The sequence below is a fragment of the Chlorocebus sabaeus genome, chromosome X (genome assembly GCF_047675955.1).
Source record: "Chlorocebus sabaeus isolate Y175 chromosome X, mChlSab1.0.hap1, whole genome shotgun sequence".
NCBI classification, from domain to species: Eukaryota; Metazoa; Chordata; class Mammalia; order Primates; family Cercopithecidae; genus Chlorocebus; species Chlorocebus sabaeus.
The window spans coordinates 5,132,331-5,158,201 of NC_132933.1; the positions used below are offsets into that span (position 1 = coordinate 5,132,331).

The following is a 25,871-nucleotide window of genomic DNA, read 5'->3' on the forward strand; positions in this document are numbered from 1 at the left end:
TATTGCGTCTATTTGATTCTTCCCTCTTTTCTTCTTTACTAGTCTTGCTAGTGGTCTATCAATTTTGTTGATCCTTTCAGAAAACCAACTCCTGGATTCATTGATTTTTTGGAGGGATTTTTGTGTCTCTATCTCCTTCAGTTCTGCTCTGATCTTAGTTATTTCTTGCCTTCTGTAGCTTTTGAATGTGTTTGCTCTTGCTTCTCTAGTTCTTTTAATTGTGATGTTAGAGTGTCAATTTTAGATCTTTCCAGCTTTCTCTTGTGGGCATTTAGTGCTATCAATTTCCCTCTACACACTGCTTTAAATGTGTCCCAGAGATTCTGGTATGTTGTATCTTTGTTCTCATTGGTTTCAAAGAACATCTTTATTTCCACCTTCATTTCGTTATGTACCCAGTAGTCATTCAGGAGCAGGTTGTTCAGTTTCCAGGTAGTTGAGCGGTTTTGATTGAGTTTCTTAGTCCTGAGTTGTAGTTTGATTGCACTGTGGTCTGAGAGACAGTTTGTTATAATTTCTGTTCTTGTACATTTGCTGAGGAGTGCTTTACTTCCAATTATGTGGTCAATTTTGGAATAAGTGTGATGTGGTGCTGAGTAGAATGTATATTCTGTTGATTTGGGGTGGAGAGTTCTGTAGATGTCTATTAGGTCTGCTTGCTGCAGAGATGAGTTCAATTCCTGGATATCCTTGTTAACTTTCTGTCTCATTGATCTGTCTAATGTTGACAGTGGGGTGTTGAAGTCTCCCATTATTATTGTATGGGAGTCTAAGTCTCTTTGTAAGTCTCTAAGGACTTGCTTTATGAATTTGGGTGCTCCTGTATTGGGTGCATATATATTTAGGATAGTTAGCTCTTCCTGTTGAATTGATCCCTTTACCATTATGTAATGGCCTTGTTTGTCTCTTTTGATCTTTGATGGTTTAAAGTCTGTTTTATCAGAGACTGAGATTGCAACCTCTGCTTTTTTTTGTTCTCCATTTGCTTGGTAGATCTTCCTCCATCCCTTTATTTTGAGCCTATGTATGCCTCTGCATGTGAGATGGGTCTCCTGAATACAGCAAACTGATGGGTCTTGACTCTTTATCCAGTTTGCCAGTCTGTGTCTTTTAATTGGAGCATTTAGTCCATTTACATTTAAGGTTAATATTGTTATGTGTGAACTTGATCCTGCCATTACGATATTAACTGGTTATTTTGCTCGTTAGTTGATGCAGTTTCTTCCTAGCCTCGATGGTCTTTACATTTTGGCATGTTTTTGCAATGGCTGGTACCGGTTGTTCCTTTCCATGTTTAGTGCTTCCTTCAGGGTCTCTTGTTAAGGCAGGCCTGGTGGTGACAAAATCTCTAAGCATTTGCTTATCTATAAAGGATTTTATTTCTCCTTCACTTATGAAACTTAGTTTGGCTGGATATGAAATTCTGGGTTTAAAATTCTTTTCTTTGAGAATGTTGAACATTGGCCCCCACTCTCTTCTGGCTTGTAGAGTTTCTGCCGAGAGATCTGCTGTTAGTCTGATGGGCTTCCCTTTGTGGGTAACCCGACCTTTCTCTCTGGCTGCCCTTAAGATTTTTTCCTCCATTTCAACTTTGGTGAATCTGGCAATTATGTGTCTTGGAGTTGCTCTTCTTGAGGAGTATCTTTGTGGCATTCTCTGTATTTCCTGGATTTGAATGTTGGCCTGCCCTACTAGGTTGGGGAAGTTCTCCTGGATGATATCCTGAAGAGTGTTTTCCAACTTGGTTCCATTTTCCCCCTCACTTTCAGACACCCTAATCAGACGTAGATTTGGTCTTTTTACATAATCCCATACTTCTTGCAGGCTTTGTTCATTTCTTTTTCTTCTTTTTTCTTTAGATTTCTCTTCTCGCTTCATTTCATTCATCTGATCCTCAATCGCTGATACTCTTTCTTCAAGTTGATCGAGTCGGTTACTGAAGCTTGTGCATTTGTCACGTATTTCTCGTGTCATGGTTTTCATCTCTGTCCGTTCGTTTATGGCCGTCTCTGCATTAATTATTCTAGTTATCAATTCTTCCACTCTTTTTTCAAGATTTTTAGTTTCTTTGCGCTGGGTACGTAATTCCTCCTTTAGCTCTGAGAAGTTTGATGGACTGGAGCCTCCTTCTCTCATCTCGTCGAAGTCATTCTCCGTCCAGCTTTGATCCATTGCTGGCGATGAGCTGCGTTCCTTTGCAGGGGGAGATGCGCTCTTATTTTTTGAATTTCCAGCTTTTCTGCCCTGCTTTTTCTCCATCTTTGTGGCTTTATGTGCCTCTGGTCTTTGATGATGGTGACGTACTGATGGGGTTTTGGTGTGGGTGTCCTTCCTGTTTGTTAGTTTTCCTTCTAACAGTCAGGACCCTCAGCTGTAGGTCTGTTGGAGATTGCTTGAGGTCTACTCCAGACCCTGTTTGCCTGGGTTTCAGCAGCAGAGGCTGCAGAAGATAGAATATTGCTGAACAGCGAGAGTACCTGTCTGATTCTTGCTTTGGAAGCTTCCTCTCAGGGGTGTACTCCACCGTGTGAGGTGTGGGGTGTTGGTCTGCCCCTAGTGGGGGATGTCTCCCAGTTAGGCTACTCAGGGGTCAGGGACCCACGTGAGCAGGCAGTCTGTCTGTTCTCAGATCTCAACCTCCGTGTTGGGAGATCCACTGCTCTCTTCAAAGCTGTCAGACAGAGTCGTTTGCGTCTGCAGAGGTTTCAGCTGCTTTTTTTTTTGCTGTTGTTGTTTAGCTGTGCCCTGTCCCCAGAGGTGGAGTCTACAGAGACAGGCAGGACTCCTTGAGCTGCTGTGAGCTCCACCCAGTTTGAGCTTCCCAGTGGCTTTGTTTACCTACTTAAGCCTCATCAATGGCGGGCGCCCCTCCCCCAGCCTCGCTGCTGCCTTGCCGTTAGATCGCAGACTGCTGTGCTAGCAATGAGGGAGGCTCCGTGGGCGTGGGACCCTCCTGGCCAGGTGTGGGATATGATCTCCTGGTGTGCCCGTTTGCTAAGATCCTTGGTAAAGCGCAGTATTGGGGTGGGAGTTACCCGATTTTCCAGGTGTTGTGTGTCTCAGTTCCCCTGGCTAGGAAAAGGGATTCCCTTCCCCCTTGCGCTTCCCAGGTGAGGCGATGCCTTGCCCTGCTTCAGCTCTCGCTGGTCGGGCTGCAGCAGCTGACCAGCACCCATTGTCCCGCACTCCCTAGTGAAATGAACCCGGTACCTCAGTTGAAAATGCAGAAATCACATGTCCTCTGTGTCGCTTGCGCTGGGAGTTGGAGACTGGAGCTGTTCCTATTTGGCCATCTTGCTCCGCCCCCTGGCTACTTTTTTAATTTTTGTTTTTTGAAGAGATGGGGGTTTCATTATGTTGCCCAGGCTGGTCTTGAACTCCTGGCCTCAAGCAAGCAATCCTCCCACCTCAGCTTCCTGCATTGCTGAGATTATAGGCGTGAACCACCATACCTGGCCCCAATTCTGCACCTCTTGAGGCTCAACAAAAATATCAATGACTATTAAACCTATCCATAAGAGTAAGGATTGTATTAAACTATGGATATCATAGAGTGTCTTTGGGAATCTTCTCTAAAGAGTCCCTCAATTATTTTTCCCTTAGTTTCTTAGTTCACATACAGACTATTCAGTTCATTTTATTCTGCTATTTCTGACAATTTTACACTGCATAGTTTACGTTACAGTAGGCAACCTAAATGTAATCTTTCATATGAATGCATCTTATACCTGCTATATATCTCATTCATTTGTTAACGAACTGATAAAGACTAATCATTGATGTCTCTGCTAATGCATTAACAATGTAATTTTAAAAGAAATTAATTATACACACATTTCACAGTCAGAATCTTAGAGCTGTGAGAGGTTTGTCCACTAGGTCCAAACCAAGGCCCTACTCCTCTATAGATTCTGCTGCTTTTGCTCCCTTTCAGAAGGTTAAGGAAGTACAGTCTCCTGCTGAGCAGTTCATCTAGGATTTGGCCAGATGTTAGAAATGAGGATGGGAATGAATTGCTAGTACATGGGATTAGACCAGGCAATCCAGGAATCTCCACACTCTGCCCCAGTCCAGAGCCTCTCCCACCCGCAAGGTCACTGAGGGAAATGAGTGTCCAAAAACCAATGGCACAGAGGAGGCTGCATAGCATTTTACTGTTAGCTGGTGCGTAGTTCCCAAACCCCAACACACAGGGCCCTGGTAAACAAGGGAGCCATCTAGGGATCCCCTTCCCTTGAGCTGATCAGGCCCATTGGCTTCAGTTCAAAGTAGGTCATAAGACCATAGTTCCTGCACTGTTTTTTTTTTTTTTTGCTGTTGTTGTTGTTGTTGTTGTTGTTTTCCCCCTCATCTCCAACATCTAAACCTGAGTTTGGTCTCCTATCCTTATGATAAGAGACAGTGCCAGGGCAATGGACCTGGAATCAGAGAGAGACAGGCAAAAGAGAGTAGTTTCCCCAGTGCCTGCTGCCCAGCCTGGCTGAGGGTGGGGCTGTGGGGTACAGAACAAGTTAGGGGGCTGAGATCCAGGGTCTGGGCCTTCTCCTGCTGGTCAGTCACCAGGAGCTCTGGCCTTGGCTGCTTCAGTCATGGGGAAGGGAAGCAGCCAGGACACTGCCGGTGATCTGCAGGGTTTCTACCAACAGCCCTGCTGCTCTTGATTGATTCTCCTGCAGCCTTATCACCATCAGCCATCTGCCTCCCTACTGCAGAAAGTCTGTGAAATACTAGGCCTGTTTCCCCACTGAGAGCTACTGTTACTGATGGCAGTGTGCGTTGGGGCAGAAGGAAGGTTGACAGTCACGATGCTGCCTGTGCTGTCCCGCTCCCCAGCAGCTCTGCCCTGAGGAGGACCTGGAGAACTCAGAAGATGGCTCTCCACCTTGAGTGCACACAGCCAGCCCCTGGGAACCTTCTTCCTGTGATCCTGGGGACAGGCTCAGGTGTGTGTAAAAGTTCCCCAGGTGATTCAGATGTGCAATTGAGTTTGAGAACCAGTGATCTAGCTTAGTGCTCCAAATGTGGTCCTGAGAACTTGTTAGAGACACCAATCTTCAGCCTCACTGACGACCTGCCAGTGCTCTGGGTGTGGGACCCAGCCCTCTGGTTCCACAAGCCCTTCTGGGGGCTGATGGATGCTCAACTTTGAGACCATTGCTGTAGACTAACACTGCTCAAACCTTAAAGAGCACACAAATCCCCTGGGGCTGTTATTGAAATGCAGATTCTGATTCAGTGGGACTGGGGCAGAGCCTGAGATGTCACATTTCTGAGAAGCTCCCAGGTGATGCCAGCGGGTCACAGATCACATTTTCAGTGGCAAGGGAGCACAGAGACATACCTTTAGAAATAAGGAACAAAGGGGAGGGGGTCTGAATAGCCAAAGCAGATTTCATGGAGTCCTCAGGCCCTCACTTAGAAATTAACACTGACTTTTACACCCAGCTTCAACAAACTAATTGGGGTCTTACATGGTCTGATGGCCAGGTCACAGGTGATTAAAGATGGCCTGTTAGAGAGCTGGCCTGGGTAAGAGGGGCTGGTCCCAGAGATGGGTATGCTGATGGTGCAGGTGAAAGGGCAGCAAACACACTCCACAAGCACAAAGGCTGGCCTGAAGCCTTACTGTTTTTTAGTGCCAGGCACTATTGCTATTTGTGTTGATGCTGAGCCAATAACAAAATTAAATGATTGTCATGTTCAGGTTAGGACAGGAAAGTATGAAACACATTTTAGAAAAATTGCATAAAAAGGTTGAACACAAAAAATGATTGCAGTGCTTCGAAAGGGATAAGCACCATTTTTGTGGATGTGAAATAGCTTATTCCTCCCAAATGTGGATTTTTTAATATCTTCAAACTGACCTCCATTCTTTACACTGCTTAGTGCCTGTTTTCATGTCTAAGCCATGTCATTTTTGTGCTTTTATTGGATTTTAAGAAAATAAGGGGTTTGAAGTGAAAAAAAAAAGGGGACTGGGGCAGAGTGTGGAGATTCCTGGATTGCCTGGTCCAATCCCATGTACTAGCAGTTCATTCCCATCCTCATTTCTAACATCTGGCCAAATCCTAGATGAACTGCTCAGCAGGAGACTGTACTTCCTTAACCTTCTGAAAGGGAGCAAAAGCAGCAGAATCTATAGAGGAGTAGGGCCTTGGTTTGGACCCAGTGGACCAGATGACTGATAAAAACCATTTGCAAAGAGAAGTAACTTTTGGTGTGAAATTGGTTGTTTCTAATGTTCTGCTTATATTTCTAAGTGAATTAGAATCAAATTGTGTTAAATAATGGGGTCATATTTTACACAAATTCATTTTGAATGAAACAGTAATAATAGTTTAATCTTTAAGATATATTTAAAGCAAAGACTATATAGAAATATATTTGAAATCTCTCACCTGTCTTGTCATTTGCCAAACACAATCAATAAACTGCAGAAATATAGGAGATCGGTCAGCATCAGCATGGTTGTCATTACCATGGCCCACTCGCTGAAAAGAAACAGAAGGTTAAACGTTTTAACCTATGTTATGGTCCTCTTGAAAGTCACTGTAAGTTGTCCAGTGGTAAGAATCATGTTTCATCGGGCCTAATAGAATTCCCGGCACGTAACAGGCACTCAAAAATGTCTATCAAATCGAAATGACTTCCATTACTTTTAGAAAACAAAATTTCAGTTTACAGCATTTTTACATGTTGATTGTTTTATAATTTCTCTTTAATATAGTTCATATCAAGAAAGTATAAGCAACTAGCTAGCAAACTTCAGTTAAAATGGTAGGGTCAAGACCAGCCACCACACTAAGTGTACAGTGTCAACGTAGGATGCCAATTAGCAGTTCATAAAGTACATTATGAATGCCATTTTCTCTACAAGTATAAAAACATTTTTTCCATTTTTCAGAAATGTCAGGAAGTCTGAGAATCAAAATAATTAATGATTAACAATCTACAACTTTTAACCAATTCTTCATGACTCAGAGAACCCCAAGAACTCAATCTTGAAATGGTAAAGGTAGGGTCCTTGCTTAAGGCAGTCCAGTATTGTATTTCATATCTTTTGATACTTTATAAGTTATCAATAGATTAATACCAAAAGGTAAAAGATAGTATTCTCAAATACATAAATACAATTGCCAAAACACTGAAAATGCCACAAGTAAAAAGATAGCTGAAGGGTGAGGATTCTAAGAGAAGCTTCAAATAATATGACTATGAGCAAAAGGATGTGGGGAAAAAAACTCATTAAGAAAATACAAAGCAATCACATAGAAAGAGCAAAAATACTCTATGAAATTGCCACCTGGAAAGACACAAAAACAAAGAAATGACCAAATCAATATTAACATCTCAGAGTAATAGTGTATTGCCTTCTTTATAAAAAAAATTTAATTGTGGCGAAATACACATGACATATAATTTATCATTTGAACCATTATTTTTATGTTTTAGAGACAGGGGCTCCCTCTGTCACCCAGGCTGGAGTGCAGTGACACGAGCATAGCCTGCTGCAGCCTCTAACTCCTGGGCTCGAGTGATTCTCCCACCTCAGCCTCCAGAGTGGCTGGGACTATAGGTGTGAGCCACCATGCCCAGCTAATTATTTTGTAGAGATGGGGTCTCACTATACTGCCCAGGCTGGTCTTTAACTCCTGACCTCAAGAGATCCTCCCACCTCAGCCTCCCAAAGTGCTGGGAATTACGAGCATGAGCCACTGCATCCAATCTCATCTTAACCATTTTTAAGTGTCCAGTTCAGTGGCATCAAGCACACTCATGTTATTATACAACCATCACCATTTCTAGAACTTGTTAATCTTTCCAAATAGAAACTCTATACTCATTAATCACTAACTCCCCATTCCCCACCTCCTAGCCCCTGGCAATGACCATTCTACTTTCTGTCTCTATGAATTTGATTATTCTAGGTTCTTCATATAAGTGGAAAAATAAATATTTGTCCTTTGTGGCTGGCTTATTTTGCTGAGCATGTTTTCAAGGTTCATCCATGTTACAGCACATGTCAGAATTTCCTTTTTTAAGACTAACATTGCACTGTATAATCATGTGCCACATAACGACGTTTCAGTCAATGACGACTATATATCCAATGGTTGTCCCATAAGGTTACAATACTATATTTTTACTGTACCTTTTCTATGTTTAGATACAGAAATACTTACCACGGTATTACAGTTGCCTACGGTATTCAGTATAGTCACATGCCATACAGGGTTGCAGCCTAGGAGTAATAGGCTGTATGTACCATATAGCCTAGATGTTAGCAAGTTTTCCATCTAGGTTTCTGTAAGGTATACTCTATCATGTCCACACAATTACAAAATCACCTAATGATGCATTTCTCAGAATGTATCCTCATCGTCACACACCACATGGCTGTATAGCTAGAGCACATTTTGTTTATCCATTCATCTCCTGATGGACACTGGGGTTGCTTCCACCTTCAGGCTATTGTGAATAAAGCTACCATGGACACCAATGTACACGTATCTGTTTGGGCTCCTGCTTTCCCTTCTTTGGGGTATATACCCATCAGCGGAATTGTCAGATCATGTGGTAGTTCCACGTTTAATTTTTTGAGGATTCACCATACTGTTCTCCATAGTAGCTCCATGCATTGCCCCGCTATAAAATCCTTGTAGGACCTGCTGTTCAGTATTTAAGGCACCTAGGGAACTGTTTTACACTGACAGTTCACAATTTAGGATTCATTCTTTCAACAGATAGCCATGGAACTCCTATGGCATATGCAAGGCATCATGCCTGGCATCATGCCTGGCCCTCGGAATGTCAAACATTGTCATGGTGTCTGGTAGAGGCCAGGTCCTTGGCTAGGCACCTAGGAGACTAAAGCAAATGAGACACTGTACTTGTGCTTGATGAATAATTCATTTGTGGTCTAGTCAAGGGACAAAGATGTATAAATGACAAGGGCAATAAAGTGTTCCAAGGGCTTCCAAGTATGTAGTGGGTATGGTGGGAGCACAAGGGAATGAGTGAACCATCCTAGGATGGGGTAGGGGAAGGAACAGGGAGGGACAGTCATGCGAGTCATAGTCATGAAGGACATTTCATTTGAGATAAACCTTGAAGGACAGGGAGATGCCTGCTTCCTGGGTAGCCAGGAATTGATAACCAGTGGGAATGTGGTGGGGGACACTAAGAAAGCCACAAGTAGCTGAGGCTTACATGGGGCAAGGGAAAGATGAGAGATGAGGCTGGAGATATAGCTAGGGCCAGATCACCAAGGGCTTTGAGTACACACTAGGAGTTTGCTCATAATCCTGTGTGCTACAGGAAGCTGCTGAGGGACTCACACTGGGGAGTGGCAGCATCTGATCTGTTGTTTGGAATGCTCCACCTGGCTCCAGTGGGGGCGACGGATCAGACAGAGCTAGGTTGCAGAAAGGCTACTGCTATTGTTGGGATGTTTGTCCTCTTAAACCTCATGTTGAAATTTGATCCCCAATGTTGGAGGTGGAGCCTAATGGGAGATGTTGGGTCATGGGGGTGGATCCCTCATAAATAAATTAATCCCTCCTTGGGTGGGGGAGTGTGTGAGTGAGTTCTCTATTAGTTCCCGAGAGAGGTGGTTGTTACAAAGAGACTGGCACCCTCTCCCCTCTCTCTTGTTTCCTTTCTCACCATGTGATCTCTACACACTGGCTCTCCTTTACCTTTTCCACCATGAGTGAAGCAGCCTGAGGCCCTCACCAGAAGCAGATGCCAGCACCATGCTTCTTGTACAGCCTGCAGAACCGTGAGCCAAATAAATTTCTTTTCTCTCTAAATTACCCAGCCTCAAGTATTCCTTTGTAAAAACACAACAGACTAGGTCAGCCACTTAGGAGACTGCCTAAGGGGGTTGATAAGGCCTAAGTTACGGGAGCATCAGGGGCAATGGAGATGAGATCACAGATATGCTATCCATGTATTCAAAGTTGTGGGACTGGCTGAGATCACTAACAGGTTAACCACAAAGAGAAGAAAAATGATCCAAGGACTCATCCCTGGGACACCCCAACATTAAGAGGTTGGGAAGATGAGGGAAGACCTGAAAGTTGGGGGAAATTCAAAAGGTCATAGAAACCTAGAAGTCTAATGAAGAAAGTGTTTGGAAGAAAGGAAGAATCAACAGCATCGAATGCCCAGGCCAAATAAAACAAGTGATGACTGTGATAAGACCAGGTGGGGGGGGGGGGGGCATTGTGAGAAGGAATCCTGGCTGAAGTGCTTTCAAGACAGTCTGGAAGGAGAGAAATAGTGATAGTGAGTACAGACAACAGTTTTGAGGAGATTGTTGTAAAGAAGAGCAGAAAATCAGGGTGACACCTGAGGAGGGCTGTGGGGTCAAGAGGGTTTTTTTTTAGGATATAACAGAATGTCTCTACACCAATGGGAATGATCTAGGGAAGGGGGGGAATGGAGGCAGGATAGAGGGAAGAACAATTAGAAAGTTCCATGATGGAGGCAAGTGGGCAAGGGCAGGATCAGCCTTAGCTGGAAGCCCTGATGGCTTATTCACAGAACTCCAGGTAGGGTACACAGATCCAGAGGGTGGGTGGTTACAGGCTTGAAATCACTGTTTAAAGGCTGGCTCTACCCTAACTAGCTGTGTGACTTTAGGCAGATAACCCACATTCTTGAAACCTCAGTTTTCCCATCTGTCAATGACATTACTATCAGGATTAAACAAGATGCTGCACATTAACAGTGCCAAACACATAGTGGTGGCTTAGTAAATTGAGGCCATTAGGAATCTGATAGTCCTATTGCCTTCACTGTGACCATGGTGCAGTGAGCCCCAGCATTAGCAAGTAGGCATGGGAGCAGAGGACTGTAGGCACACCCTGATGCGTGCACCTCTACTCAGTCCCAGTGCATGCTGCCATCGCTGGCATCTCACTAGGTAGCCTTCACCACTACCCCTCTGGCAAAGCACCCGTTCAAGCTTTCTCTCCCCTAGGACACACAGTTTGGGGAGGAAGGTAGAAGGCAGTGGCCTCTGAGTCTTCTGAGATGGCCCAATACAAACATCAGGAAAGATTCCACACACTCTCTCTTCCTTACCAAGACCAGCTTTTGCTGAGGGGGGAAGAAACAAAGGAGTTGGTGATGTTGTTTAAAACTTCCCTGGCACTTAGCATGGGCCAAGCACTGCCCTAAACGTTTGACACGTATAAACTCATTTCTCCCACAAAACGCCCGATTTCAGAGAGGAGGGAATGAAGGCAAAAGAGGGGAAGGAAAATGTCCAGGGATCTGCCAGTAGCTCCCAAAGGGCATGCAGCTCAGAGACTGCGGACTTGCCCCTTCTCTCTGGGAGGTCCTCTTGCAGGGGCTCCACCCCAGGAGTGCAGGGACAGCTGGAAGCTTGGCACACTCACACCAAAGCCAAGGAAATCCTTGCACTACCCATCCTCCTGCTTTCCATAGCAAGTCTAATGGGGACTTCAGGAGTATTCCCATTCAATGCACAGTTCAGACAGATCCCTAACAGCTCAATAGCCTGGACAGACCAGAAGTAGCTGCCAGTTGGACTAAAACACAAATGGCAGCCCAAGAATGCCCTATTGGATGACCTCACAATTTCACTCCTAGGTATATAACCCCCTAGGTTGAAAGCAAGTTGTTATAGGCCGAATTGTGATCCCCAAAATTGAGGCCTGAACATTCAGTAGCTCAGGAATGTGTCCATATTTGGAGACAGGGCCTTTAAAGAGGTGATTAAGTTCAAATGAGGGCATTAAAGTGGGTCCTACCCCAATCTCACTGGTATCCTTATGAAATGAGGACATTTGGCCACACAGAGACACAGCAGGAGTGTCCAGTAGCTCCCAAAGGGAAGAAAGACCTTGTGAAGAGGTAGCCAGAGGGTGGCCGTATGCAAGGAAAGAAGGGAGAACTCAAGAGAAATCAATCCTGCTGGGACCTTGATTTTGGACTTCCAGTCTCCAGAATTATGAGAAAATTAATTCCTGTTGTTTCAACCATGCAGTCTGTGGTAGCTTGTTATGGCAGAAAACTTATATACTAACATTCACAGCAGTATTCTTCACAATAGCAAAGGTGGAAACAACCCAAGCATCCATCAACAGATGAACAGATAAACGAAATGTGGTCTATACACACAAGGGAATACTATTCAGCTATAAAAAATAATGAAAATTTGCTCTTTGTCACAACATGGCTGAACCTTGAAAATATTATGCTTAGTGAAATAACTCAGTCATGGGAGGACACTGTATGATTCCACTTATATAAAGTACCTAGAAAAGGTGAATGTATATGAAGACAGAAATATTAGTGGTTGTCAGGGGCTGGGGTAAGTGAAGAATGACTGTTTAATGTATACAGCATTTCCTTTGAGGTGAAGAGTATGGTTTTTTGTTTTTGTTTTTTGTTTTGTTTTGTTTTGTTTTGTTTTGTTTTTTTGAGACAGAGTTTTGCTCTATTGCCCGGGCTGAAGTGCAGTGGCATGATCTCGGCTCACTGCAACCTCTGCCTCCCAGGTTCAAGCAATTATCCTGCCTCAGCCTCCTGAGTAGCTGGGACTACAGGCACCCGCCAACATGTCTGGCTAATTTTTGTATTTTTAGTAGAGACGGGGTTTCACCATGTTGGCTAGGCTGGTCTCGAACTCCCAACCTCAGGCGATCTGCCTGCCTGGGCCTCCCAAAGAGCTGGGATTACAGGCGTGAGCCACTGTGCCTGGCCAGAGTATGTTTTGAAACTAGAGGTGATGGTTACATAACATTGTGAATCTACTAAAGGACACCGAATTGAGCATTTTAAATGGTTAATTCTACATTATATAAATTTTATCTCAATTTTAAAAAAAGGCATAACTACACTAAGATAAAAATGCCTTACCAGGAACATACAATGCTTGAGGTCCATGTATTTTATTATGGCAATTCAGGTCTGATATGATACAGAAGAGAAAGCCTGCACACGTGTGTGTGTGTGTGTATGTGCTTATTTGTGTCACACATGATGTTTACATCCATGATACAGCAAAATAGTCTTAGCATAAACCTCACTGTCTCAACTTACCAGTGCAAACCTGTGTCCAAAGCTTATCCACTCCTTTTCTACGAGAGTTTCAAATCCTTTAATGGTCCTGTAGTAACTGTCCAACATTAGCATAGCCAGAGATGTGAGCTGGGCTGTTCGGTCCCAACCATCGCTGCAATGCACCACCACAGATGTTTTCCCAGATTCTATTTTATCAGCAATTCTTACTGCCCCAGCAAGCAGCATCTTCAGAAAAAAAGGCACATTAGATCAGGCTACATTGAATTTCAATTAAATGTAAAACAATGTAAAATAATTCTGGGGAGAGCTTTGGAAGTTCTGGCCAATAATCCAAACCAGAATGGCATGCAATCAGCTGGGATCACTGGGAAACGTTAGCATCACATTAAAAAAAAAAAAGAAGAAAGAAAAAATCTTATACCAGAGAAAAACTACAGGAGTAAATATGGTTCCTTATTAAAGGGCCACAAAGTTATTTAAAAGCCTGACCTAAGGCAAGCATTTTCCCCTTTTCACTATGTCACAAAAGTCCTTCACAAAGATCCCAGTCTGATGCTGCCCATGGAAACTACTTAATAAGAAAGTTCATGCACACAGCCAAGAGGCACTTATTTGCAATGTTGAAAAACAACTTGGAGATATACGTATTTATGGCACAGGCACAAAGAAGTCTTAACTGGAAAGCATATAAAGTACTGGATCTCTTTACCCTTATATATTCCAGCCAATGCGTCCCATCCACATTGGAGAGCCACCGTGCCTCATCGATTGAAGGGTACACAATCTCTTTTAATTTGCGTAGTGACTCTCGCATGACATGAATGTTGTGGATCTCCAAGAACACAAGTTCTGCGTTTGGGTAAGCACTTTCACTTTCATATCCTCCACCCTTTGTCTATGAAAAACAAAAGAGATACATCACATTATCTGGAATTAACTTTTCTATTCTTTCTAGTGCTATGAGATACAGACCACTAAAGAAGCAACAAACTCATTTGTAAATAAACCTCCTATATCCTTATATGAGTTTCCTAGGGCTGCTGGAAAAAGAACCACAAACTCAGTGGCTTAAAACAACAGAAGTTTATTCTCTCCTAGTTCTAGAGGCTGGAAGTCTGAATTCAAGGTATCGGCAGTGCCATGCTTCCTCCGAACACTCTAGGGGAGGATCCTTCCTTGGCTCTCCCGGGTTCCAATAGCCCTGGGTGTTCTTGGCACAGAGCTGTCCACTGAGAAAATCACTCTGTACAACATGGTGACTACAGTCAATAACAATGTAGTGTGTATTTGAAAATTGCTGAGAGAGTAGATTTTAAGTATTCTCACCACAAAAAATGGTGTGTTAATTAGCTTGATTTAGCCATTCCACAATGTGTACATATATCAAAATACCACGTTGTACACCATAAATATATACAATTCATTTATCAATTGAAATAGTAACAATTTTTTTTTTTTTAAAGATCACTCTGGTCATAATGAGGAGATGAGATTGCAGGGTGTGAGGCAGACATCCAATTTCAAGGCTCCTGCTGTAGGTGAGGTAAGAGATGATGGGTCGTCCAAGAACTAGAAGAGGGGAGCATACTTCCTAATTCATTCCATGAGGCTAGCAGTATCCTGATATCAAACTAGACAAATATATCATAAGAAGAGAAAACCACAGATTAACATCCCTTATGACAATACATGCAAATATCCTCAACAAAATATTAGCAAACCCAATCCAAGAGTTTATGAAGGGGACTGATTACATACCATGAACAGGTGGGATTTATCCCAGGAATGTAAGGAGGTTTTGTTAGCTTCCTAGGGGTGCTATCACAAACTGGTGGACTTAAAACAACATAAAATTTATTCTCTCACAGTTCTGGAGGCTGAAAGTCCGAGATCAGGGTGCTGGCAGAGTTGGTTCCTTTAGGAAGGTATAGGAAAGAATCCGTTCCATGTCTCTCTCTTAGCTTCCGGTGGTTGCTGGAAGTCCTTGGCACTCCTCAGCGTCTAGCTGCATCATTTAAATATCTGCCTCTATTGCCACATAACCATCTTCCTTCTGTGTGTGCCTGTGTCTCTATGTGGCTTTCTTATACGGACACTAGGCACTGGATTTAGGGCCTACACTACTCCAAGATGACCTCATCATAATTAATACATCTGCAAAGATCCTATTTCTAAATAAGGTCACATTCTGAGGTTCCAGTTGGACAAACTTTTGGGAGACATTTTTCAATCCACTACAGTGGTTCAACATACAAAAATCAACCAATGTAATACCAATGCAAGAAGAAGATATGAAAGGCAGCCAGACTGGAAAGGAAGAAGTCACATTATCGTGATTTGCATATGACATAATCTTATAAAGAACTAATGGAGACCTAGAAAATACTCTGTCTGTTTCCTAGACACATATACTGCCATAGTTAAAATTATTCTAGATATATAATTTAGTGTCCTGTCTCTATCTCTCCTGCATGGGACAAAACACAATGAACTGCCCTCACCCTGTTGACTAGTCTGAAGATGGCCTCCACCAATACAGCTTTTCTCACATTTTGTAATTCCTTGGGATATGGTGGTGACAGGAAGGAGGCAGAGATGTAGAAGACGGACACAGGTAATGATCCAGATGTGGGGAGCAAGGGGACCTCACTGAGGGATGCCTCCCTAGGGTAGGCTGAAAAGTGGCCCCGCCAAAGACATCTACTGGCAATGGTGAATGTGACCTTATTTGAAGAGAAGGTCTTTGCAGATGTTTAAGGATCCTGAGATTTGCAGATGTGCTTAAGGCTTCCAAGATTAATTGAAAAGAGGGTCTTTGTAGATGTGTTTAAGGATCCAGGATTATTTCAGGTGGACCCTAAATGTCATCACAAGTGTCATTCGAAGAGAAAGGAGGAGACACAGAAACACAGAGCAAGAGAGGGTCATGTGATGACGGAAGAAGAGATTGGAGTGATGTGGCTGTAAGCCCAGGAAGGCTGGGGCAGTCACCCCATGCTAGAAGAGGCAAGGAATAGATTCTCCCCTGGAACCTTTAGAGGGAGCAGAATTGGCCTCCAGAATTGTGGTCAATACATTTCTGGTGCTATAAGCCACCAAGTTGGTAGTAATTTGTATGACAGCCTCAGAAAACTAATACTCCCCCATCTTCCTCCCTGCCCTGTTCCTCTCCCAGTCTTCCCCATCTCAGTAACAGACACCACTCTCAAGTCAGACACCTGGGCAGCCTCCTTGACCACAGGGGTGGCGAGCTTATCAGCATCATGTACTGTGCCCTGAGGATGTACCCGCCGCTGTGCTAAGTCATTTACATGCATTCTTCTCACTGAATTTTAATCCTCACACAACCGTGACATGAGACACTGACATTATCTCCTGTTTACAGAAGAGGAACCTGAGGCACAGAGAGAGGTTAAGTAACCAGCTCCGGAATCTAGAGCACCAAGTGGCAGAACCTGGAGGAAAACCCAGAGGTAAGTGATTCCAAAGCCGAGATGTCTCACCAACTTGCCATCCTGCCTCTCAGGCCAGTTGGAATACACGGAGGGTTTGTGGCCTAGGAAACAGCCAAGCAGAGATGTCAACCATACAATGGGACAGAAATCCAGCCTCAACCTTAAGAGGGATCAGGACAGGATAGAAACTGCAGTGTCAAGCTCAAGTTGAACTCAGCATACAGATAGTGTTTAAAGCTGTGCCTTCAGAGATGGCCCCAGGAGTCTGTGTGGAGCAGAGAGGATCCCAGACCGAGTTCGAGGAGCAACGCCATTTGAAGACTGGGAAGAGAAATCAGTTAAGGAGATGGAGAAGGCCAGGCTGAATGAAAAGCGAGAGAAACTCAGGGTGTGATATCATGAAAGTCATGGGAACGGAGGTGTTTTTAACCACATCTCACTGCCACCCAAGGTACACTACACAGGTGCTCCATGAGATTTATGGAAACTTTGTACATTTACACATTTTCACATTGCTGATACCATTCTAAAAGAAATTCAGACCAGACATGAATTAATCAAGTAACCACTATATTTCTTAAACGGACTTTCAAGTCCTCACGATCATATCATTAAAATGCTAAATCCTTTAGATGATCATTGTCTTTCTAGGTCTTTGCTTAATTGATTTAGCAGACAGGATATTGTAGAGAAGCAATGAAACAGACAAGATCCCAATCCATGTGAGACACCAAACATAGCCCAAGGAGCATACACCAGGGAGGAATAGCTATGGACTCCAAATGATTCTAACTTCAGGTGGTGAAAAATCAACGAGTTATTCCAACTGCATAATGATTTACAGACAGGACATGAAAATATCCAACGTTTCTGCAATGCTATTAAGAATATACCTTGTTGGTATCAGCGACACTGTTTTGTCGAGCATCAAAAATGATAAGCTTGTGTGACTGTGCGTTAGCATCCATTATTGTTTGCAAATATTTTTCATCCTCTTTGCAGCGCTTATCATTGGGACCCACAAGTGGCTGGCTGCAACGGGTAATTGTTGCTTGACTTTCCGGATGAATCCATGACAACACCTAGTGTTTTTAAGCAACAAGTATTAGTACAGTTCCTAAAGCAATGTATGCTCTAATTACCTGGTAGGAAAAACAAGTTCCCTTCTCAAGCATGGTCTCTTATACATATTTTCTTCAAAAGTGAGAGTGGGCAGGCCAATCACAGAGTTGTAGTGGCCATCAGACTCAGTGTTTTGGTCAGGATGAAACAATTCTGACTACATGAGATCTAAAAATCCCCTCCCACCCCAAAAATTCTATGATTCTAAGAAAAACCCAAATCAAACTATTACTAAAATCTAGCCCCATTCCAATTTGATTGACTAATTTTATCTTGTCTCCTAATTTTAAAAACAACTTTGTATCTCAACAATAACATACGTGGCAGGATAAGAACAAAGTGAATATACAGTCTCTTATAAAATCTGCCACTCTGCCACCCCACCTCTCATTTTCCTCCAGTGGCCAAGTGACTCAGGATTACACCAGATGCAAACTCTGGGCTCAAACCATTACTCCCTGCTGTCTGCTACTACTTCTGTAATGATGTTTCCCCCACGCAGCTATGGCATCATGCTCAGTATCTAAGAAAGAAGCATTTTCTCTAGGATGATGCAGTGAAACCAGCAATGCCAACTGGTAATACAACAGCATGCTAACTTGTTCTTGCTACTCCTTTGTTATTCTCTACTACTTTTAGAGGGTATGACTAAAGTTACCCTTAAACTTAGTTACAGGAAATCGTACAAGAGGGAGTCATAGCAAACAGATCGCTTATATAATTAGGTATCTGTTGAGAATCAAAGGTATATCCAGGTTTATAAGTTTATTTTTCTGCTTTCCATTTTTGTTCACTGAATTCTTGTCTTAAATCTTTCCATCTTAGACCTAACGCAATACATATTCCTGTATAAATGACAATGTTTATTACTTACAGGGACTCTGCCTTTTGCTCGAAAAGCTGCCACTTTCGAAAGGTCATCGTCTTTTACACTAGTTGGCACAACAATGATGGCAGGGTAGGTGTCACAGAACTCATAATTACTGTTTATTTTGGATATTTTCCAACTCTCATTTGGCAAACCCTGTAAGGTGTTGGAGAAAGAAGAAGAGGGGCAAATGCATGACTTTACGCTTTGAAAAAGTACTAATCATGAAGCATATCCATTTCTTATTTGCAACTAAAATCCATTTATAATTTGTTGTTTATTGTAACTTAAAAGTCAATATATATATTTATTTGGTAAAACCAATTTCCTAGACATTTCTAAAAATCTAAAGAAGCAAAAGAATATCCAAACCATACTAAAACATGAAAATTATACACTAGAATCACATTTCTATATATTTCTTGTCCTATTTTCTATAAATAAGCTCAGTGTTATTTCTGAAAATATACTCAAAAGTCCTTTAGAAACACAGATACTTCTTACAAATGTCTAAAATAAGTAACGTAAAACGTTATACCAAATATAAGGTAGAGACAACATCATGAAACAAACATAATGAAAATAAGATCTTAGTGAAATAATTTGAAGCTGACAATGCACTGAAGAGTTCCCAGACCCAGGAACACCGGATCAGAATTATGTAGCCACACCACATGCTTCGAATCTAACTGTAGTCGGTGGTTTGGATCCTTACTCATCAATTCTTTACCAGAACATCCAATAGAAACCATCTGGCAAATTTGGTTTTTAAACCCGTCCTTGTCCTTGAGTCCCACTCACCCTCTGGAAACAGGATGAACAAACAATTACAAAGTCTAAGGTTTGGCACAGGGAGAAGAGAGCATCAAGAGAGATGGAGAACTATAAGCTAGCAGTTACACCTGTGCATAACTTGTTTGAAAAAGTTTCTTCTCTGGCCGGGCACAGTGGCTCACGCCTGTAATCCCAGCACTTTGGGAAGCCAAGGCGGGTGGGTCACGAGGTCAGGAGATCGAGACCATCCTGGCTAACACGGTGAAACTCCGTCTCTACTAAAAACACAAAAAGTTAGCCAGGCATGGTGGTGGGCGCCTGTAGTCCCAGCTACTTGGGAGGCTGAGGCAGAATAATGGTGTGAACCATGGGAGGCGGAGCTTGCAGTGAGCCGAGATCGCGCCACTGCACTCCAGCCTGGGCGACAGAGCGAGACTCCATCTCAAAAAAAAAAAAAAGTTTCTTCTCCACCACATCATTTCTAACTTTTTAGAAGCGAAAAAGATGCTCAACCTATTATTTTCAGTTTGATAAGCAATATACTTTACCTGTCTCTTATATTCAGATACTGGATCATAAACTTTCCAGCCATTAATTGGAAATTTTTCTTTATAGCTGAATGCAAATAGTGCCTGGATACAAAAACCACAAAACACATATGTCATTATTTATTTTTATATCATATACCCAACATTAAAGCTTTTCATTCTAATATGAGCTGAGTGTATTAAGATTCCTATTTTAGTCTGTAAATTTTAAAGCAATGAAGTAGCAGCTTTTCTTGAGCATTACCCAGAGCTGACAAATTTCAAATATTCTAGTATTAGTCACCAACGGAGGAAAAAAGAGGGGGGGAAAGAAAAACCTCTGGAAAAAGGAATAATTAAACATAGGATATTTGGACCCCCACAAATGCATGTAGAAAAGGTTTAGTTTGGTGTATTTACCTGTCCATTAGAAAGAGGAAATGCATGTTTGTTGAGGTTTTCAAATATCCCTAGTTTACTCTGTTCTTCCTGTTTATAAGCAAGCCGCAAGTTCCTCATATCCTGTTAAACAATTAGCAAAACTCAGTTATTCAACATACATCGGGCACCTATAAGCCAGATACCGTGCCATAAATAAGGAAATTAATTTTTTTATTCATCTCTCCTTTTATACTTTATCTTGCTCCAACTAACAAAAGACAATTTCACAAAAATACCTCCAATGATATTTTTAAAAATTAAGTGAGGGAATTGGAACAAAGGGGATATGTGTGGTAAAAATTCATCAGATGGAAACAAGAAGATTCATACCCAAGTCCTGTGCACTTTCTTGCTAAACTTGTGCCACAAAATTAGTTGTACTCTTTAAGCTGCTGAAAGAATCAGTTAAGAATTCATGCCATCCATAAAACAGAAATGTAGCAGACACTCCTCCCCCACACACTCACAGAAAGGACTCCCTATTAATAGGGTACAGACTGTAGCCCTCAGTAACATCCTTACAGCAATACAATGCTGCTTCTCCACACCACAGTTTCTTAAAATGCCCCCCAATGCAAGCTGATGGCCAAAGGCCAAAGCCCAAGTCAGCAGGAATAATCCCACCAAGGCCAACTGTGATGGTGTGGTTTCTTCCCAGGATGTTTTCAGCAGTGTCCTTGACCTTTCAAAATCTATGCTCTTCTTAGTTAAACACAAAAATCTCACTCTTCTTTAACATTATATGAACTTTGAAGGTAAATATGACCACAAATTTAAAAAATAGCAATTAAAATGAAGTTATTCTTGTGGTATTATTTGTAACAGCAAAAAGAATGGCAATAACCTAAATGTCCATCAATAGGTGGCACTTATAATTAAACTGCAGTACAGTTGATGAAACACTAAAGAGCTGTTAAAAACAAGCAGCAGCTCTGTACGTACTGATGTAATGGAGTGTTGCGATGTATTGTCAAGGGGAAAAAGAAAAGGAGTAGAACAATGTATATAATATACTACTATTTACATTTTCTTTTTTTTTTTTTTTTGAGATGGAGTTTCGCTCTTATTGCCCAGGCTGGAGTGCAATGGCACAGTCTCCGCTCATTGCAACCTCCGCCTCCCTGGTTTAAGCGATTCTCCTGCTTCAGTCTCCCGAGTAACTGGGATTACAGGCACCCACCACCACTACCAGCTAATTTTTGCATTTTTAGTAGAGACAAGGTTTCACCATGTTGGTCAGGCTGGTCTTGAACTCCTGACCTCAGGTAATCCACCTGCCTCAGCCTTCCAAAGTGCTGGGATTACAGGCATGAGCCACTGCGCCTGGCCCCACTTACATTTTCAAACAAGGACTATACATACATTCTCATGTGCATAGGCTATCTGTGGAGGGTTACATTAGAAATCAGTAACAGTGGGTGCCTGAAATGAGTGGAATGGGGAGGCAGGGTGGTGGGTGGAAGGAGACTGATTTTTTACTATATACAGTTTTTGTATCTTTTAAATTGTGTATCACCTGTTAAAAAATAAACCCCACACCTTATAAGGCTCTTAGGCATGATCTGAGAAGACTGGGAGCATGACCTTAGTAATTCTAGGTTAGAGAACATTTCAAGTAGTTGTTAGCAAATGCTCACCCTGGCCATAAAAATATCTTAGTAAAAGAGCCCCAGGACGCCTGCCTAAGCAACATAATTTCCTGAAATGCTCTCCCTCTAAGCTACATGGCTACACACATACACCTTGGTGGCTGACTGAGCTGACTTGCTATTTCAGATTGCTATTTCAGATTGCTTACAAGCTAAGGAAAGAGCACGTGCAAAGATTCTGGGGCGGGGCAGTGGCGGCGGTATGTGTCAAGTATGAACCACCAAAGGAAAGCCCATGTGACTGGGATGGCCAGAATGAGAGGAGGGCAGTTTGAGACGAAGCTGCAGAGGAAAAGGGGTCAGGCAGAGAAGTCTTGTAAGGAGAGTTTTTCCTTTAGTCTAAGGATAATGGGAAGATACTCAAGCGTCATGAGAAAGGGGACGACATGTTTCAAAATTGCAGAACCAATCAAGTCATCCCTCTGTTTGCCACTGTTCCATATGGGGAACCCTGCCTGAGAAGGACAGTTGTCAGGTAGTGCCTAAAGTGAGTTTAGTAAGCCAACAGATTCATGATCTGGAAGAGTGAAGTGTTCTTTGGGAAAAAAAAAAATGGTTTTGAGCGCAGTCTAGGACCAACCAGAGGGAGCTATCCTCAGAGACTGAATCAAAACAAATAGATTATAAGGAATCCTAACCCAAAATTTGGAAGGGGCCCTGATGATCCTGCAGGCAGGATCTCTTTCCTGGTACTTCAGGTAGGGTTTTTGGTAAACCACATTACCAAAGTAAAGTCACTGGGAATAAAATACATCAGTTAAGAGTGGGTCCTACATGACTTCATGATTAAAGTTATCACACACATTTCTACTTAAATTATTAGAAGGGTACAAAATAAACAAACAAGCCCAGCAATTCCAACATAGCCAAGAAACTTAATCTCATTTTTAATCACAAAATTTATGGACCACTGCTGTCCCTTTAGGAAGTCTCTGACCATCCACATTGTTCTGAACGTAGTCTTAAAACAACAAACTGGGAAAATGTATTGATCTCTGCTTTTCACTTGATTTCTCTGAGATGTGACAAATAATCACTTAGGTTACAGGTCCACATTAATTAGAAATACAGTCGGCCCTTACTATCCATGGGTTCCACATTTGAGGATTCGAACAACTGCAGATAGAAAATATTTTTTAAAAGGATGGTTGCATTTGTGCTGAACATGCAGAGACATTTTTTCTTGTCACTATTCCCTAAACAATACAGTATAACAACTATTTACATAGTGTTTACACTGTATTAGTTATTATAAGCAATATAGAGATAATTTATAGTATACGGGAGAATGTTCTTAGGTTATATGCAAATACTACATCATTTTATATAAAAGACTTGGACATCCATGGATTTTAGTATCTGAGGTGGAGGTCCTGGAATCAATCCCCCACTGATACCAAGGAACAACTGTACTTCAATAGAAAAGGTTTATTTCAAAGGGCTACATAATAGTTTAAATTAGATATGAGATTTGAAGAGGTTGCTATCCTGAAAACATTTGAGTTACCAGCAGTACAATTATTCTACTGTCCAAAGACCAGGAAGAGACTGAGGGAGAAACAGTTCAGATCTTTTAGTTTCCGCTTGTGTTTCTATTATACCTTGCACACTATCTCTATACCACAGGAATTGTCTCCATGGCTCTGTGCTCCAATCTTCTCAACTCTGCTGATCACTCCAAGGGGAACATCAAGGATAAAATGTGGGTCCTAGGTTTAAAAATTAAGATCAATGTCTATTAGTGTCAGTCAACAGTTTTCATATTTTAAGTCTTTGCTGGGTTACAAAATATGTTTGTTTACTTCGCATTTCCTCTTTGTCCCAGCTAAACTGAAGTCTGATTGATAGCATTCTTTATGAAATATATATTGAGACAACAATGGAATTTCCCCCCCAGGTTTAAGCAGTACTTTAACAGCCTTTGTTTTCAAGATACAAACATCTGTTTGCAAAGGTGTACATCTCAAAACTCAACCTGTGGTTATCTCAGGGTAATGGGATTTCAGGGGTCTTTTTACATTCTTCTTTTAGTGCTCCAAAGTGTTTCTTTTAAAATAAAACACACTTTAAAAAACTCACCCTCTCGACATTTTTGAAGTACAGCTTAAAGTCCGTCACTGTCAGGGTTCCACTCACTGCTCCCATAACTGGACAGATATACATGACATCTTTCACTGAAAGAAAAGGGCCAAAGTAGCAACTACTGCCATAGACTTGTGCTTCCATAAAACTTAACACGAGTTTTCCAAATACATATTTGTGATTCCAATTTTCTAGGAATTTTGTATTTTATAGGATTATATCAATTATGACTTTCAATACAGAGAGATGCATAGTCTTCTAATAAATTTTTATTTTTTAAAACAAAATTCTGATTTGCTACTTAATGAGGTTTTAAGTAAAGGGCCTCATAATAAGTTATATTCTGTCATTTTTCCTAGGTAGTTAACATTTTCCCTGGGTGATAAATTAATCATATTCAAAACATTAATTGAACTCTGAAAACCCTGGGCTACCATTTCATGAATTACTGCTACTTAAAACTAATGAAAGTTAAACACTGTCTCCTAATGCACCTCCAAAGGAAACTCTTTTCACAGAAGACAAAACCTAGAACCACATCAATGAAGTGGAAAAAAACTTGTTTCAAATTCCTTATCGGCTTCCTTATCAGTTTTAACTTTTTGTTAATATCTATTAAGTGCATGACATATTTAATCCCTATTAGTGTTAAGAAGCTAACATCTATCACAAAGACACCACATCTTCATGTTTTCCCAAAGTGCCATTCCACTAGAATGACAAGAATATACATAGCTATATATGAGTCCAAGTGAGACAACAAAAGACTTTAATGTCACTGAACCAAATTCTCAAACTACTTCCATTTAACTTTTCTGTAACTCCTTATGTACTGAGAGCCTTCTATTGCTGGGATTCTGGGTATAATTGGAAACAGTTCCTGTCCATGAGCAGCCCATGACCTGTGAGAGATACCACACAGAAAAATCGCCATTATACTAGAGCAGAGGTCCCCAGCCTTTTCGGCAGCAGGGACCGGTTCATGGAAAACAATTGTTCCATGGACCAGGGCGGAGGTAGGGGGATGGTTTCAGGATGAAACTGCTTCACCTCAGATTATCAGGCATTAGACCCTCATAAGGAGCGTACAACCTAGATTCCTCACATGCGCAATTTACAATAGGGTTCGTGTTCCTATGAGAATCTAACCACTGATCTGACAGGAGATGGAGTTCTGGCGGTAATGCTCCATAGCCCGCTGCTCACCTCCTGCTGTGCAGCCCTGTTCCTAACAGGCCGTGGACTAGTGCTGATCCACAGCCCATGGGTTGGGGATCCCTGTACTAGAGGCTGACAAAAGCTAAAATAACAATGTGGACATAAAGTACTACAATGAAAGTTCAGAAAAGGATCAATTTAACTCAGTAGGAAAGTGGGTAGGGGGAGTAAGAGAAGGAAAGGAGGAAGGGCACAGTGATAAGTTGTTAGAGGTTAGTATGCCTGGATCAATGGCTGCAGTAAGGACAGTGGAACACGACGCCAGAGAAGTTGGCAGGGAACAGATTGGCAAGTGCTTCTGTAGGATACTGAGGCATTATTATCATTATCCCTAAAAGATAACTGACTGTTTAAACAAAAACAAAAACTATATATTGTGGGGTTTATAACATATGTAAAAGTAAAACAGATGACAACAACAGCACAAAGGGTGGGAGGGGACAAATGGAAGTATACTACTATAAGGTTCTTATCCTGTACGTGAAGCAGCATACAATCATTTGAAGGTAGACATAAAGGTGTAAAATAACTAGTTACATAACAAAACAAACAATTATAGCTAATATGCAAGCATAAGACATAAAATAGAATTCTAAAAAGTAAAAACCCCATAGTCTCAACCCAAAAGCTCCTTCAGCTGATAAACAACTTTGATAAAGTTTCAGGATACAAAATC

At 41.9% G+C, this 25,871-nt stretch overlaps 1 protein-coding gene across 5 annotated transcripts in view; it reads right to left on the reverse strand.

Annotated features, from left to right (window-relative positions):
• MTMR1 (myotubularin related protein 1) overlaps window positions 1-25,871 on the reverse strand; it is an 80,264-nt gene that overhangs the window by 20,635 nt on the left and 33,758 nt on the right. For all 5 annotated transcript variants that reach the window (XM_073013363.1, XM_073013359.1, XM_073013361.1 and 2 more), the window contains 9 exons: window positions 23,975-24,069; window positions 23,497-23,604; window positions 20,226-20,327; window positions 19,827-19,910; window positions 18,511-18,660; window positions 17,408-17,596; window positions 13,769-13,954; window positions 13,078-13,284; window positions 6,399-6,491 (listed from right to left, as the gene is read on the reverse strand). In XM_073013363.1, coding sequence (XP_072869464.1) covers window positions 6,399-6,491; window positions 13,078-13,284; window positions 13,769-13,954; window positions 17,408-17,596; window positions 18,511-18,660; window positions 19,827-19,910; window positions 20,226-20,327; window positions 23,497-23,604; window positions 23,975-24,069 — 1,214 coding nt within the window. The remainder of the gene's footprint in view (window positions 1-6,398; window positions 6,492-13,077; window positions 13,285-13,768; window positions 13,955-17,407; window positions 17,597-18,510; window positions 18,661-19,826; window positions 19,911-20,225; window positions 20,328-23,496; window positions 23,605-23,974; window positions 24,070-25,871) is intronic.